The 17164-nt window shown below is 45.5% G+C and overlaps 1 protein-coding gene across 3 annotated transcripts in view; it reads left to right on the forward strand.

Annotated features, from left to right (window-relative positions):
* Positions 1 to 10261, forward strand: part of DPY19L3 (dpy-19 like C-mannosyltransferase 3) — a 75020-nt gene extending 64759 nt beyond the window's left edge. For all 3 annotated transcript variants that reach the window (XM_089664337.1, XM_089664336.1, XM_089664338.1), the window contains exons 17-19: positions 3716 to 3848; positions 8476 to 8634; positions 9476 to 10261. In XM_089664337.1, the coding sequence (XP_089520463.1) occupies positions 3716 to 3848; positions 8476 to 8634; positions 9476 to 9646 (463 nt within the window). In that variant the 3' untranslated portion in view covers positions 9647 to 10261. The remainder of the gene's footprint in view (positions 1 to 3715; positions 3849 to 8475; positions 8635 to 9475) is intronic.
* The last annotated feature ends 6903 nt before the right edge of the window (positions 10262 to 17164 follow it).

Genomic DNA, 17164 nt, shown 5'->3' on the forward strand with positions numbered 1-17164 from the left:
TGGTATAGATGGAGTTCTGTAGTCCAGTAGTAGAGTGGGACAGAGAGGGGCTGGGGTAGATGGAGTTCAGTAGTCCAGTAGTAGAGTGGGACAGAGAGGGAATGGGGTAGATGGAGTTCAGTAGTCCAGCAGTAGAGTGGGACAGAGAGGGGCTGGGGTAGATGGAGTTCAGTAGTCCAGCAGTAGAGTGGGACAGAGAGGGGCTGGTGTAGATGGAGCTTAGTAGTCCAGTAGAAGAGTGGGACAGAGAGGGAATGGGGTAGATGGAGTTCAGTAGTCCAGCAGTAGAGTGGGACAGAGAGGGGCTGGTGTAGATGGAGCTTAGTAGTCCAGTAGAAGAGTGGGACAGAGAGGAGCTGGGATAGATGGAGTTCAGTAGTCCAGCAGTAGAGTGGGACAGAGAGGGGCTGGGATAGATGGAGTTCAGTAGTCCAGCTGTAGAGTGGGACAGAGAGGAGTTGGGGTAGATGCAGTTCAGTAGTAGAGTGGGACAGAGAGGGGCTGGGGTAGATGGAGTTCAGTAGTCTGGCAGTAGAGTGGGACAGAAAGGATCTGGGGTAGATGGAGTTCAGTAGTCCTGCAGTAGAGTGGGACAGAGAGGAGCTGGGGTAGATGGAGTTCAGTAGTAGAGTGGGACAGAGAGGGGCTGGGGTAGATGGAGCTTAGTAGTCCAGTAGTAGAGTGGGACAGAAAGGATCTGGGGTGAATGGAGTTCAGTAGTCCAGCAGTAGAGTGGGAGAGAAAGAATCTGGGGTAGATGGAGCTCAGTAGTCCAGCAGTAGAGTGGGAGAGAAAGGATCTGGGGTAGATGGAGCTCAGTAGTCCAGCAGTAGAGTGGGAGAGAAAGGATCTGGGGTAGATGGAGCTCAGTAGTCCAGCAGTAGAGTGGGAGAGAAAGGATCTGGGGTAGATGGAGCTCAGTAGTCCAGCAGTAGAGTGGGAGAGAAAGGATCTGGGGTAGATGGAGCTCAGTAGTCCAGCAGTAGAGTGGGAGAGAAAGGATCTCGGGTAGATGGAGCTCAGTAGTCTAGCAGTAGAGTGGGAGAGAAAGGATCTGGGGTAGATGGAGCTCAGTAGTCCAGCAGTAGAGTGGGACAGAGAGGATCTGGGGTAGATGGAGTTCAGTAGTCTGGGAGTATAGTGGGACAGAGAGGGGCTGGGGTAGATGGAGCTTAGTAGTCCAGTAGTAGAGTGGGACAGAAAGGATCTGGGGTGAATGGAGTTCAGTAGTCCAGCAGTAGAGTGGGAGAGAAAGGATCTGGGGTAGATGGAGCTCAGTAGTCCAGCAGTAGAGTGGGAGAGAAAGGATCTGGGGTAGATGGAGCTCAGTAGTCCAGCAGTAGAGTGGGAGAGAAAGGATCTGGGGTAGATGGAGCTCGGTAGTCCAGCAGCAGAGTGGGAGAGAAAGGATCTGGGGTAGATGGAGCTCAGTAGTCCAGCAGTAGAGTGGGAGAGAAAGGATCTGGGGTAGATGGAGCTCAGTAGTCCAGCAGTAGAGTGGGAGAGAAAGGATTTGGGGTAGATGGAGCTCAGTAGTCCAGCAGTAGAGTGGGAGAGAAAGGATCTGGGGTAGATGGAGCTCAGTAGTCCAGCAGTAGAGTGGGAGAGAAAGGATCTGGGGTAGATGGAGCTCAGTAGTCTGGGAGTATAGTGGGACAGAGAGGGGCTGGGGTAGATGGAGCTTAGTAGTCCAGTAGTAGAGTGGGACAGAAAGGATCTGGGGTGAATGGAGTTCAGTAGTCCAGCAGTAGAGTGGGAGAGAAAGGATCTGGGGTAGATGGAGCTCAGTAGTCCAGCAGTAGAGTGGGAGAGAAAGGATCTGGGGTAGATGGAGCTCAGTAGTCCAGCAGTAGAGTGGGAGAGAAAGGATCTGGGGTAGATGGAGCTCAGTAGTCCAGCAGTAGAGTGGGAGAGAAAGGATCTGGGGTAGATGGAGCTCAGTAGTCCAGCAGTAGAGTGGGAGAGAAAGGATCTGGGGTAGATGGAGCTCAGTAGTCCAGCAGTAGAGTGGGAGAGAAAGGATCTGGGGTAGATGGAGCTCAGTAGTCCAGCAGTAGAGTGGGAGAGAAAGGATCTGGGGTAGATGGAGCTCAGTAGTCCAGCAGTAGAGTGGGAGAGAAAGGATCTCGGGTAGATGGAGCTCAGTAGTCTAGCAGTAGAGTGGGAGAGAAAGGATCTGGGGTAGATGGAGCTCAGTAGTCCAGCAGTAGAGTGGGACAGAGAGGATCTGGGGTAGATGGAGTTCAGTAGTCTGGGAGTATAGTGGGACAGAGAGGGGCGGGTGTAGATGGAGTTCAGTAGTTCAGCAGTAGAGTAGGAAGGAGAGGGGCGGGTGTAGATGGAGTTCAGTAGTTCAGCAGTAGAGTAGGAAGGAGAAAGGCTGGGGTAGATGGAGTTCATTAGTCCACTTGCACTCCGCCCTATAGCAGAAGTACTGCTACAGGGCAGCATGGCTGCCCAATATCACGTATATATATGTGATTTGCATATGTGGGTAGGGGGCACGCGTGCTCCCTACCTGCGCTGCTATTGGCTGCTGGGGATGTCAATCAACGGTCCCGGACGGCGATTTCTGGCCGGTGATTGCCGGCAGGGCTGAGAGGGGAGAGATCTATGTGTAAATCACACAGATCTCTCTCCTGTCAGCATGGACATGCTGCTTTGTATCTCTCTGCACAGCCTGTCTCCCAGGTAAAGCAGCACACAGCACACTGTTAACCCTTTGATCACCCCAGATGTTAACCCCTTCCTGCCCAGTGTCATTAGTACAGTGTCAGTGCTTTTTATTAGCGCTGATCACTGTATTAGTGTCAGTGGCAGTTATCTATTCCCACCCAGTGTCAGAATGCCCACCATAGTCCCGCTATAAGCCGCCATTACTAGTATAAAAAAAAAAATTCCAATATATATACCACCATTTATAGACACTATAACATTCTTGCAAACCAATTAATATACACGTATTGGGATTTTTTTTATAGCAAAGATATGGAGCAGAATACATTTTGGCCTACATTTATGAAGATATTTGATGTTTTTTATTATTTTTATTGGAAATGTTTTATAGCAAAAAGTCTAAAATAGATATATAAATAAAATTAAATTTCTCTAAATAAAAGTCCAAGTTTATTTAGATAAATTTAATTTTATTTATAATTTATTTGCGCTGTGGAGTGTTTATAATTTTATTGGATTGATTTTTAGAACAGTAGCATTTCAATGTCTTAAGTTTATATATAGTTTATTTCTGTGGCGCAAGTTTATATTTATTATGTAAAAATAGATATATATATTTTTTTCAAAATTGTTGGTCTTTTATTGTTTATAAAAAATAAGAAACGTAGAGGTGATCAAATACCACCGAAAGAAAGCTGTATTTGTGTGAAAAAATGACACAAGTTTCATTTATATACATCGTTGCATGACCGCGCAATCGTCAGTTAAAGCAATGCAGCGCCATAACCCCTAAAATGGCCTGGTCAGGGCGGGGGGTAAATCCTCTGGAGGGCAAGTGGTTACACAATGAGGAGGATGAACCCCTTAGGTTCCACATTGGGTATAACAAGCATGCTTTACTGCATATACAGACTGATTGTACTGTTGTGGGTTTAGTAACACGTTCGTAGCAGAAGCATTCATGCAGATTCCAGTGTGGTGTGTGATTCTTGGCGTTGATGTATCTCTAGTAATGATCCTTTTTTGTTTCCTTTTTAAGGTCAAACACCCCGAAAAATGCTGTATTTGCAGGCAGTATGCAGCTTCTGGCTGGGGTGAAGCTTTGCACTGGGAGAGTGCTGACCAATCACCCTCATTACGAGGACAAGACCCTCAGGGACAGGACCAAACAGGTGAGCTCACCCATGAGGGGTTGGTGGATCATTGTGCTGTGCATGTGTTCATTCTTCACATTTTAGGATTGTTAAAAGGAAAGCATAATGTAATTTTGCTGAGCACTTATTTTGAGTGCCGACGATTGTGTCACCGCCCAACCCGAAGGGGACCGCTTCCTCGGATCTAGTGAAAAACGAGGTGTCGGAGTATCCATATATCGCACCAGAAGGCTAATGGATGTAAATAGAAGGATCACCGCTCTCCCGATCAGCCCATGTCAACAGAGGATGAAAGACGGCCTCAGCCTTCATGTCTCTGCCAAAGCCCACCCTACCGACGCGTTTCGCTCCGCCCAACGGGGCTTAGTCATAGAGTCTATGACAGAGCTCCATTTGGTGGGGCAAAACACATTGGGGAGCGTGGTTTTGGTGGAGACATGAAGGCTGAGGCCGTCTTTCATCTTCTGTTTACATAGGCTGATCGGGAGAGCGGTGATCCTTCTATTTACACTTATTTATTATTATGCAGGATTTATATTATTATTATACAGGATTTATATTATTATTATTATACAGGATTTATATTATTATTATTATTATACAGGATTTATATTATTATTATTATACAGGATTTATATTATTATTATTATACAGGATTTATATTATTATTATTATTATACAGGATTTATATTATTATTATACAGGATTTATATTATTATTATTATTATACAGGATTTATATTATTATTATACAGGATTTATATTATTACTATACAGGATTTATATTATTATTATTATTATACAGGATTTATATTATTATTATACAGGATTTATATTATTATTATTATACAGGATTTATATTATTATTATACAGGATTTATATTATTATTATACAGGATTTATATTATTATTATTATACAGGATTTATATATTATTATTATACAGGATTTATATATTATTATTATACAGGATTTATATTATTATTATACAAGATTTATATTATTATTATACAGGATTTATATATTATTATTATACAGGATTTATATTATTATTATACAGGATTTATATTATTATTATTATACAGGATTTATATTATTATACAGGATTTATATTATTATTATTATACAGGATTTATGGCGCCAACAGTTTGCTCAGCGCTTTACAATATAACGGGAGACAATACAGCAACAATACAGTTCAATACAAGAGGGATAGGAGGGCCTGATCCTGGGAGCTTACAATCTAGGAGGGATAGGAGGGCCTGATCCTGGGAGCTTACAATCTAAGATAATTAGTATAGTATAGTGGTAATCACAGTGTTGACTTTTATGTAACTTTAGCATTTTTTCATCCTTGCTGTTCCATATTTTTGCTATTAAACAACATATAAAGATCAAAGTTTTTGCAGATTTGGCGTCCTTGGCATGATATAGCCCAACCGTCTAGATTTGACCAGACACTTTTGTGGAATATGAGATTTTTTTTTTTTCTCCATCACCGACCCCTGGGGCCCTTTCTTTGTCTTTTGTCTTTTTTTTCTTCATTCCTCCCTTTCTCTTCTCTCTTCTGCCTGTTCCCATGATATTTGCGCTGATTGTCACTTTTTTTTTTTAACCCCTTGGCTCCGGTGCCTCCTGGCGCTTTAAGGGTTCCAGAAGCCGGGAGGCGGGGTGGGGGTTTAGGGTCATGTGACCGCCGTGATTCGTTGTCACAGCAGTCACATGATCGGGAAAAGTCACATGATCGGGAAAGGTCCCGATCGAAAGAGGACCGAACATGTGTGCCAAACTGAGTACCGACCTTTTGTGCTGGGAGTGTGCAGGGCGTGTGCTCTCAGCACATTTGTGTTTTTTTAATAGAACGCAAAAGTGCGGGCGCTCGGTGTCTAGGCCCAGACGCCAAGAGGCCGCACAATTGCGTTCGGCCGGCGCCAAGAGGTTAAGAACCATATCAGCAATACTATACCTACCTGTTGGACTTCCTTGGAAGTCCTGGGTGCGAAGTACCAATGTGCATCCAGAGAGGCTCTGTGTTCTATTTTTTGTTCCTTTCTGTATGCGGATTTTGTAATAATCTTTGATTTTTGTTTACTAATTCATTGGTTTCCAATTGTCTGCCATTTTTGCAAATTATTATGTTTTATTGTCTCTCTTCATATACTGCACTTGTGTACTCAGCTTATTTCCTTGTCTATACTTCAGTGCATTTATTGTGTTATTCATCAGAAAACTTGTACGCTTTATTTATTGTTGGTCAGTGAATTTGCTTCTGACTGTTTCTATGATGTTGTCTATTCTATAATAAAATCCTTTGTAAAAGAATAACATATAAAGATATGTGTGTTACCTGCTAGAGGGAGCTGTGTACTCACTGCAAGGGATTTTCCTGGGGTTCGGTTGAAGGTAAGCGGTAAGTCTTTAGTGGATAGGTTTCACGGTTATAAGTTTCTATTACTCTATAGAGTTGGATAAATGAAACCCGGCCAAAATAATCTTCATAGAAACCTCCCTACTAAATTTAACTATAATTGCCCATCAGTTATTTTAAAACATGTAGTTATGGGAATGTTATGAAATAACCATCCCTTCCTTCCTTCCTTCCTTCCTTCCTTCCTTCCTTCCTTCCTTCCTTCCTTTCCTTTCCTTTCCTTTCCTTTCCTTTCCTTTCCTTTCCTTTCCTTTCCTTCCTTCCTTCCTTCCTTCCTGTCCTTCCTTTCCTTTCTTCCTTCCTTCCTTTCTTTCTTCCCGTCCTTCCCTTCCTTCCTTTCTTCCTTCCTTCCTTCCTTCCTTTCCTTTTCTTTCTTCCTTTCCTTCCTTCCTTTCTTTTCTTTTCTTTCTTCCTTTCCTTTCCTTCCTTCCTTCCTTCCTTCCTTCCTTCCTTCCTTCCTTCCTTCCTTTCCTTCCTTTCCTTCCTTCCTTTCCTTCCTTCCTTCCTTTCCTTCCTTCCTTTCCTTCCTTCCTTTCCTTCCTTCCTTCCTTCCTTCCTTCCTTCTTTCCTTTACTTTTCTTTCTTCTTTCCTTTACTTTTCTTTCTTCCTTCCTTCCTTCCTTCCTTCCTTCTTTCCTTCCTTCTTTCCTTCCTTCCTTTACTTTTCTTTCTTCCTTCCTTTACTTTTCTTTCTTCCTTCCTTCCTTCCTTTACTTTCTTCCTTCCTTCCTTTCCTTTCTTCCTTCCTTTCTTCCCGTTCTTTCTTTCTTTCGTTCGTCCGTCCGTCCGTCCGTCCTTCCTTACTTCCTTACGTCCTACCTTACTTCCTTCCTTACGTCCTTCCTTCTGTCCGTCCTTTCTTCCCGTCCTTCCTTTCTTTCTTCCTTCCTTTCTTCCTTTCCTCCTTTCTTTCTTTCCTCCTTCCTTCCTTCTTTTCTTTCTTCCTTTCTTCATTCCTTCCTTCCACAACGATCTGCAGATGGATCGAACCTTTATAGCGTTGCCACCAAAGTGCATACACTCCCGTTTTTTTCCTCCTCTGTCCATTCCAGTTCCTAGCTGCCCATGCCACAGATTGGGTTATGCAGGGCTTTGTAGAGTTGAGGAAAACGCTCATCTGATTCAGTAAAGAACACACACAGCCATCTATTTACAGTTGTTGGACGAATGTCACACACATTTGCGCACGCTCAACGTATTTTGACCGTAATTTCTCTAATAGATTAATTCCTGTGATCATCAGCTCCATCTAGTGGCCAAAATGAGGTATGGGGTATTTCAGAAAACTATGCCTCCTTTTTGTCACTAGATGGAGCAGATGATCTAGGAATCGATCTATTAGATACAATACAGCCAAATTTGTTGGGCATTCTCGAATCCTCCGTGGAGGAGTTACTGGGAATTGTACTTTGGACTGCTCTCAACTCTGCTCTGCACAGCCCTGCAAAACCCAATCTGTGGCATGGGCGGCTAGGAACTGGAGAGGTCAGAGGAGGAAAAAACGGGAGTGTATGCACTTTGGTGACAACTGTTTTATAAATAGATGTCTATGGAGGAACTCTGGTGTTTGGATCCCAGTTGGAACTCACCTGAGTGAGCCCACCAGGAAGCTGTCATCTGTACTGAGCCAATCATCTGTGGCCAGCATTCCCCCTCCGCACACATACAAGGAGTATGTATATGTGCAGCTGCGGGGCAGGAAATTCCTTGGCTGCTTATAATTGGCCCAGTACAAGTGACAGCTGGTGGGCTCACTCAGGTGGGTTTGGACTAGGAATCCAGCACGCCCGAGCTCATCCCTAGTCATAGGCAGCCATGCCCGCCAGAGTGGCATCTAGTGGCAAAAAGCATAGTTTTCTGAAATACCTTAAAAAAAAATATATCTCATTTTGGCCACTAGATGGAGCTGATGATCATAGGAATTAATCTATTAGAGAAATTACAGCCAAAATACGTTGAGCATGCATGGGTGTGACATTCGTCCAACAACTGTTTTATAAATAGATGCCTATGTGTGTTCTACAGTGAGCCAGATGATTGCTTTTCATCAACTCCACTCTGCGCGGCCTGGGGGGGATGTAAATGATCTGTCTGAGTCCTCACTATGACATGTAATAGGCTGCTGCTGAGTCCCATCCATGAACCCATGTCCTTGGTGGTGGTCAGATATTGCACTGTACCCAGGTCCTGCTTGGCAGTCACAGTCTGTCCTTTTTTAGGTGTATCAGGTGTATGCAAAGAGAGCCCCGGAAGATGTGCACGGCATACTGAGGTCGTTCGGCACAGACTACGTCATATTGGAGGACAGTATATGTTATGAGAGGAGACATGGGAGAGGATGCCGTCTACGAGATCTGCTGGATATCAACAATGACCATGTGAGAATACAGTCCTTTCATGTCACTTGAGTAAGCATTGTTAACCACTTCCCGTCCGACCCATGTATATAAACGGCCGGACGGTGGCAGTTCAGGGTCAGGTGGGTGTTTATAAACGGCCTCCCCGCTCCCTGCTTGTGCGAGCTCCCTGGGAGTGTGCAGCACCGCGATCCGGTGCCTGCTGTGTCCTCCGGACACAGTGGAATACCAATTGTCGGATGGGACCTCTGTGCGAGGTCCTGATCATGTGATCACTAATTGGCCAATCAGTGATCACATGCAGAGTTGTAAGCAAGACACTTCTGACATCATTGCTTACTACGTGTGAAATCTGTGAATGATCACAGAGGTCACATGGTACAGCTATTCACAACAGCCTTGTACCATGTGACAAGCTGTGACCAATCACAGCTCACACAGTAGTTCTCAATGGCTGCAAGAATGCAGACAGAGAGAAGGAGAAATGATTGCTTTTACAGCCTGTATGGGTGTAAAAGCAATCAGTGTAAAAAAAAAAAAAACTTCATCACCCCCCCACAATTAGTAAAGTGTCACTGTACTGCTGGGGGTGACAGTTTGTTAAAAAAAAAATATAAATAATAATATAAATAAAAAAAATTAATGTAAAAAAAAATTATATATATATGTGTGTGTGTATGTATAAATATATATATATATATATTAAATATTTAGGTGTTCTGAGTAATTTTCTAGCAAAAAAAAAAATATTTTTACATGTAGGAGAGATGCCAGAATTGGCCCGATAGGGAAGTGGTTAATTCCCTGCACTGTTTCCTTTTACTGCCGATCACCAAATCCTTTTTTTCCTCTATTTAACCAGACGATGGATGGTCCTGGGGAAAACGACCCTGATTTGAGGCCTTCTCCTTTCCCCCGCTTCTGTGCTGAAATAAAGGAAGATTCTCCGGCCTACACAAAGTATTTCACCAGGGTTTTCAAGAACAGAACTTTCCATGTTTACAGATTGTCACGTAAAGCCGCTGTGAAGTAAGCGTGATCTGGCAGACCGGACAGTATTTTGTTGTTCTAGTGCATCTTCTTATTGGTCAGCGCCGACTCCCCCGCGGAGTGGAAGCGGGACTCTTCTTGCCTCCAGACGCGTTCATTTCAACTCGGCCACCATGGCTGTTTTTCATCTGTGACTTTCTAGTAGTGTTTTAATGGAAGGTAAGGTGATTTTTAGGTGGGTGGAGGACTAAGTCTGACGAGTGAACTGTCCAGTTGCTTTTTTTTTTCTTTAGTTACAATTTAATTCTTGTTTTACAAAGATTTAGGTCAAGTGGCAGCTAAACAGCATTTCCCTTAATGCTTCACTAGCTTCGGAGATCACGTTTTTCAGTAGTATCAACAGCGAGTTGCGGTATCCCCGGTCTGTTTAGCTTTCAGCTTGAGAATTGGCTTGCCTGATTTTGGGGTGGAAGTTTTGGCTGAAGACATTTTGGCACAGGGGATTTTTACCGTGTGTGTTATGTTCATATAACATGCAAAAAAAATCTGTTTTTTTTTTTTTGCAGGCTAAAAATAAGTTTATCACTTCCCAAAACAGGACCAGTAGCTAAAACGTTTGGGCGCCGCGTAAAATCTAGATAAAAACAGAATGCAATGATTTGCAAATCTCATAAACTCTTATTTTATGCACACTAGAAAATAGAAAACATATCAAATGGTTAACCTCTTCTTGCCTGCACTATACCCAAAAGATGGCTACAGCGTGACTCTCCAGTTCTGGGAGGACGTCCATGGATGTGCTCCATAGACACACACAGCGGGACTTGCCCCCCCCCCCCCCACACCTCCCCCCCTACCACCACCATACCACCACCACCACCACCACCCTCACCACCATCACACCACACCACCCCACCACCACCCTCACCACCATCACACCACACCACCCCACCACCACCACACCACCATCACACCACCACCACCACACCACCACCACCACCACACCACACCACCACCACCACCATCACACCACACCACCCCACCACCACCCCACCACCACCATCACACCACACTACCCCACCACCACCACACCACCATCACACCACCCCACCACCACCCTCACCACCATCACACCACACTACCCCACCACCACCACACCACCATCACACCACCACACCATCACCACCATCACACCATCACCACCACCACACCACCACCACCACCACCACTACCACTTCCTCTTCATCACATTTGATTGACAGCAGCAAGAGTCAACGGCTCCTGCTGCTGTTCGAGTCCCTGTGTAAGGAGGTAGCGAGGGGAGAATAGATGCAGCCGTGCACAGCGCTGATCTCTTCTCCTTCACACAGGGAGGGGGTAGCACAGGGAAACAAAAAGCAAGCAATGCATTAGGCTCCATGTACACGGGGCATTTGGAAAACACTTCTGAACAATGGAATCTGTATGCTGGAAAACGTAGGTTAAAAAACAACAGCTTAGCCGTGTTTGCATACCACGTTTATGCACGTTTGCGTTTGGAAGCGTTTTTTTAAAGATAACCTCAGGAGACCTTCCAAAATGAACAGAATGCACTGTTCACAAAATTCACTATTTCAGACATTTTGAGAGAAACAGAGAGAGCAGAAGCAGAGAGAGCAGTATGAGTTGAGATGACCGGTCTTTTCTGGTTGTATTCACTATGGATCCCATCATGAGCATAATGCGGCGCGTTCTATCATATTTTCCTTCACCCGAAACCTGGAACTGACTGCTCTGGTGTACCGGGTCCATTTGAATACATGGAGAACGCTTAGCATGCATTTCTGATGATGAAAAAAGGATCTGCACAGCATGTGGATATGGAACAGTTAAAAAACGCTTCTAAACGCACACGCTTATAAACGCGGTTAGCGCGCGTTTACCAGCATTTGGCATTTGAAACGCTGATAAAACCTACTCCTGAACGCAAGTTTGGTGAGTTCAAAAAAACAAATGTAAAGTCAAGTGCCTGTATAGGACGATGTGTACATGGACACAGAGGAAAACATTAGGGAGAGTTCAGGGGCTGCTGAAACAAACGCAGAAAAGCTCCTAAACGTGAGTTTATCAGCTGCAGTGTACATGAGGCCTAAGGTAAAAAAAGGTTTGTAGGTTTAGTATCCCTTTAAGCTGGCCATACCCTTGTAGAATTTTGTTCGTTTTTGACCACAGTGGCAAGAAATTTCAAAGGAACAGAATGGAAATTTTTCCTCGAACTGAATCTGTTTTTCGTTTAGAAGAAATAATACATAATGCAATGAGCATATTCTGGGCACAAAAGAAACATGTTTAATATTTCCATTACATTATTACATTACATTGAGTTTATATAGCGCCAAAGGGTTTGCTCAGCGCTGTACAATAGAGGGGGGGACAATACATGAAACATTACAGCAACTACAAACAGCACACGAGGGGTTATAGGGCCCTACTCTTTCGAGCTTACAATCTAGGAGGGAGGGGGTAGTGGTACAGGAGGAAGTGGCTGTGGGGAATGGAGTGGTAGGAGGAATGAAGGAGAGCAGCAGTTAGGTGAGGGTGGGGTAGGCTTCCCTGAAGAGGTGGGTTTTCAGGGAGCGCCTGAAGGTGAGGAGGGAAGGTGACAGTCTGATGGATTGGGGTAGTGAGTTCCAGAGGATGGGGGAGGACCTGGAGAAGTCTTGCAGACGTGCGTGTGAGGAGGAGACCAGGGAGCAAGATAGAAGGAGGTCCTGTGAAGAGCGAAGGGTACGGGTAGGGTGGTACTTGGGAATCAGGTTGGTGAGGTAGTTAGGGGCAGTGTTGTGAATGGCTTTGTAGGTCAGAGTGAGTAGTTTGAATTTGATGCGTTGGGCGATAGGGAGCCAGTGGAGGGAGAGGCAGAGGGGGGTGGCAGAGGTGGAGCGGGTGGTGAGGTGGATGAGTCTAGCCGCTGAGTTGAGGATGGTCTGAAGCGGGGAGAGCCTGCACTGGGGTAGGCCGGTGAGGAGGGAGTTGCAGTAGTCAAGGCGTGAGATAATCAGGGAGTGCACAAGTAGTTTAGTGGTGTCTGGGGTAAGGAAGGAGCGTATTTTGGCGATATTGCGGAGGTGGAGCCTGCATGTGTTTGTAAGTGATTTGACATGAGGTTGGAAGGAGAGGTTAGAGTCCAGAATGACTCCAAGGACTTTGGCTTGCGGGGCGGGATTGATGGGGGTGATGTTAGTAGTGATGGATAGGATGGGGGGGGGGCGTGGGCCGGAGGGAAGACGAGAAGCTCGGTTTTGGAGAGGTTGAGTTTGAGGAAATGGAGCGACATCCAGTCAGAGATGTCGTTTAGGAGGTGAGTGATGCGGGCGGAGAAAGTGGAGGTGAGGTGAGGGGTGGAGAGGTAAATTTGAGTGTCATCAGCATAGAGATGGTAGTTGAAGCCGTGGGAGTGTATGAGTTTGCCAAGGGAGGAGGTGTAGATGGAGAAGAGAAGGGGTCCAAGGACAGAGCCCTGGGGGACCCCAACAGAGAGGGGGAGTGAGGGGGAGGTGGCACCATTGTAGGTGACACTGAAGGAGCGTCGGGATAGGTACGAGGAGAACCAGGAGAGAGCGGTGTCTCTGATTTCCATCTGAGTAGCAGGTCTGAAATGAAATTTTAAAGGCTTGCCAGTGAAATTAGTTGACTCAGTCATGGCAAGATCAAATGCTCTGTAAAACAAATGTTCAGAATTTTCGTAAGAACTTTTGTGCAAATTTTTACTGGTGTATGGCCACCTTTACTATACAATGCTATGCACTGTGGGTCTATGTGGTTGTGGCCATCTTGGCTACGGCAGAGCTTTGCTTCCTCATGTTAGAACTACCTCCCTGATGATGAGTGAGCTAAGCAGGAGAGGTGGAGAAAGACCAGATCCACAGAAGTGATGAAGCAGGGAGATACTTGCACTGTAGTTCCTCAGGTACAGCTTCCTCTCCAGCAAGGAAAACAGTGAGCAACACAGTAGGGACATCACCAAATCTCACTCCTAACCTTGCGAGGCTAGCAGTCAAAGGCAACAGTGCCTTAGATGATCTCACACTGCAGATATATAGTTTTGAGGCTGTAGGCACAGGAAATGCATTGCTACTTTTTAGGAGGAATATAATATAAAAGATGGAATTTTCAGGGTACTATTTTAAGCACAATTTACATTTCTAGATGTTCCCTATGACATAGCAAACCTTCATTTTTTTTGCGTTTATGTCCCCGTTAACCCAACATGAAATGAATTCTGTCACGTGGATCTTTTCATGCCGGAAATGTCTGTTTTGATAATTACAATGTGCTGAAAAATTTACTCCAAAAAAATCTGTGCCAAAATCAGGAAACCTTTGGTAATCTATAGAAACTGGAACTCGTCTCTCTTTCCCAATTCCAGACTGATGAAAGTTGATGAAGAGAATTCTGTTGCAATGGGTTTCTGCACTTTGGCGCTCTGCACTCCACCTTTTTCATCATCCCTGATCATATTTAAACACTTGAAGTTTGGAGGGTTTCAATACTGAAGCCGTTTATGATATTCTGTGCCAAATATTTTTAGATTCCTTGTCACTGTGCACCGCGAATGGTGATGCATTATTCTTAATTCTAGACCGGTATATTTCATTCATTTTATCATAAAACTGAAAATGTCTCCACCTTTGTCACTGGAGAAGGTGCATTGTCTCTTAGAAGAGGTATACATGGGCTTCAAGAGGGGGCGCTATCGAGCTCTCCACAGGTTTCCCTGAACCGCAACCAAATAGCTTAGTACACATGTTCCCTGAAACATACATTTCATTGCTATAATAATAAAATGGTCTGCAGCTATCAGTCCACGCTGGGTTTGGCAGGCCGGCCGGGGGCTAAACTGAAAATTGGCCTGGAGAGGAAGGGGGTGAAAGTGTCCGGACTGGAAGGGGGTGAAAGTGTCCGGACTGGAAGGGGTGAAAGTGTCCGGACTGGAAGGGGGTGAAAGTGTCCGGACTGGAAGGGGGGGAAAGTGTCCGGACTGGAAGGGGGGGAAAGTGTCCGGACTGAACTGGAAGGGGGTGAAAGTGTCCGGACTGGAAGGGGGGAAAGTGTCCGGACTGGAGGGGGGAAAGTGTCCGGACTGGAAGGGGGTGAAAATGTCCGGACTGGAAGGGGGGAAAGTGTCCGGACTGGAAGGGGGGAAAGTGTCCGGACTGGAAGGGGGGAAAGTGTCCGGACTGGAAGGGGGGGAAAGTGTCCGGATTGGAAGGGGGGGAAAGTGTCCGGACTTGAAGGGGGGAAAGTGTCCGGACTGGAAGGGGGGAAAGTGTCCGGACTGGAAGGGGGGAAAGTGTCCGGACTGGAAGGGGGGAAAGTGTCCGGACTGGAAGGGGGTGAAAGTGCCTGGACTGGAAGGGGGGAAAAGTGTCCGGACTGGAAGGGGGTAAAGTGTCCGGACTGGAAGGGGGTAAAGTGTCCGGACTGGAAGGGGGTAAAGTGTCCGGACTGGAAGGGGGTGAAAGTGCCTGGACTGGAAGGGGGGAAAAGTGTCCGGACTGGAAGGGGGGAAAAGTGTCCGGACTGGAAGGGGGTAAAGTGTCCGGACTGGAAGGGGGGTAAAGTGTCCGGACTGGAAGGGGGGGGGGAGCGTCCGGACTGGAAGGGGGGGGGGAGCGTCCGGACTGGAAGGGGGGGGGAAGCGTCCGGACTGGAAGGGGGGGGAAAGCGTCCCGACTGGAAGGGGGGGGGAAGTGTCCGGACTGGAAGGGGGGGGAAAGTGTCCGGACTGGAAAGGGGGGAAAGCGTCCGGACTGGAAGGGGGTGAAAGCGTCCGGACTGGAAGTGGTTAAAAAAAGGGTGTCCAATGCCACATGTTAAGACAAGTGTAGAAGAGCCCTTACTCTTTTCTCTCCCAGCAGCTGAACAGATTGGAGGGAAGATGAAGTATTGAGCTGGTTGTGCCGCCATTGAAGTGAACCTGTTACATTACCCTGCAAAGCACTGGAAACATTTTCAGGGTTCAGGGTTACTTAGTCCATAGCAGACAGATGAGTCTAATTCAACAGTATGCATTTCAAATTGAAGAACAATTCAGATTATTTTTTGTACATCATTTTGGTATTTTTATGTACATCAGTGTTGCGGCATTTATAAAGTGGTTTCAGTTGTGTATTCATTTGGCTTTGGTTTTAGAACCTTACACTTTTTGCACACATTTCTGAGTGTTTTATAGAAAGCCATAAAAAATCGTCCAATGTCACCTACATGACCACGGGGAGAGGCTGTTTGTATCTAAACAAATATCCTTCCCGTTCTCTAGGTACTTGTCACATGACTGCATTGTGCCTTATGGCTGGATGATGTCACAGGTTCTTGGTGATTGGACAGGTTACATTCCGATAAATATGGCTTCGGTTTATTTAAAGGCCAACCAGGGGCAGACTGACAACTCATGGGGCCCCCGGGCAATAGGGAATCATAGGACCCCTGTGTCCTTGCCCAAACTCAAAAAAGCCTATGAAAAAGGTACCAGGGGCATCTCATGGGGCCCCCTACTGACCCCAGACCCTCGGGCAGTGCCCAAGTTTCCAAATGGTCAGTCCGCCCCGAGGCCAACTTATACAATAAGACTTTCATAGATTCCTGTGAGTAACATTGCACTGTGTTACTATTAATCAGGCCTTTTGTTTGCTTTAGGCCTCATGCACACAGACGGTGAGAGGCTGAAAATATGTTGGGGCGTAGTAAAACTCCATAGAATACCTGTGAGCATCCAGATTGGTTATACTGAAGGCCAAATCTATGTGCCAAAATTCCTCAACACACCATACCAGTTATAACCGTTTGAAAATAGAACAATGTGGAAATGTAAATAAATGAATTTCAGGGACATTTACCAATGGTGTTGCACAGCGGGGCAATGCTAAACAGGAGTAGTGACATAGATAGTGAACCAGATTTATTAAGAATTCAGCTTCATCCATAATAAGAATATGCGAAGGTTTGGCCTGAACCTGTGGGAAACTGTCATGATAGCAGACCGATTCCCAGTTTGCCGCAGCCAAGGAATTCATCCCACACCTAACAAAAAGGAGAGGATGATGGTGGCATCGTTGACCTAATATGGCCATATTTGTTCAATGACTTTGTCCTACTGAGCCAGATCTTCCAATCCAATATCAGTACCTGATCTCACAAATGTTAATTTCCACAGACACCGACAAAAAGCCATTCACAGAAGAGCAGAGGCAGTTATAGCCGTAAGGGAGCAGTGGAACAATGTATTTGAACAAATTTGGCCATGTGGTCATATTACGTCACCATCATCCCCAAAGGACATGTCCATATTCGGTCAGTGGCATTGTCCTACTGAGTACCTTGTGAGACAGATCTTCTCATCCAGTATCAGTACCTGATCTCACAAATGTTCATTTCCACAGACACCCTCAAAAAGCCGTTCCCAGAAGAGCAGAGGCAGTTATAGCCGTAAGGGAGCAGTGGAACAATGTATTTGAACAAATTTGGCCATGTGGTCATGTTAGGTCACCATCATCCCCAAAGGACATGTCCATATTCGGTC

The sequence above is a fragment of the Staurois parvus genome, unplaced genomic scaffold (genome assembly GCF_062004578.1).
Source record: "Staurois parvus isolate SC_StPar_1 unplaced genomic scaffold, SC_StPar_1.0 ptg001886l, whole genome shotgun sequence".
Lineage (NCBI taxonomy): Eukaryota > Metazoa > Chordata > Amphibia > Anura > Ranidae > Staurois > Staurois parvus.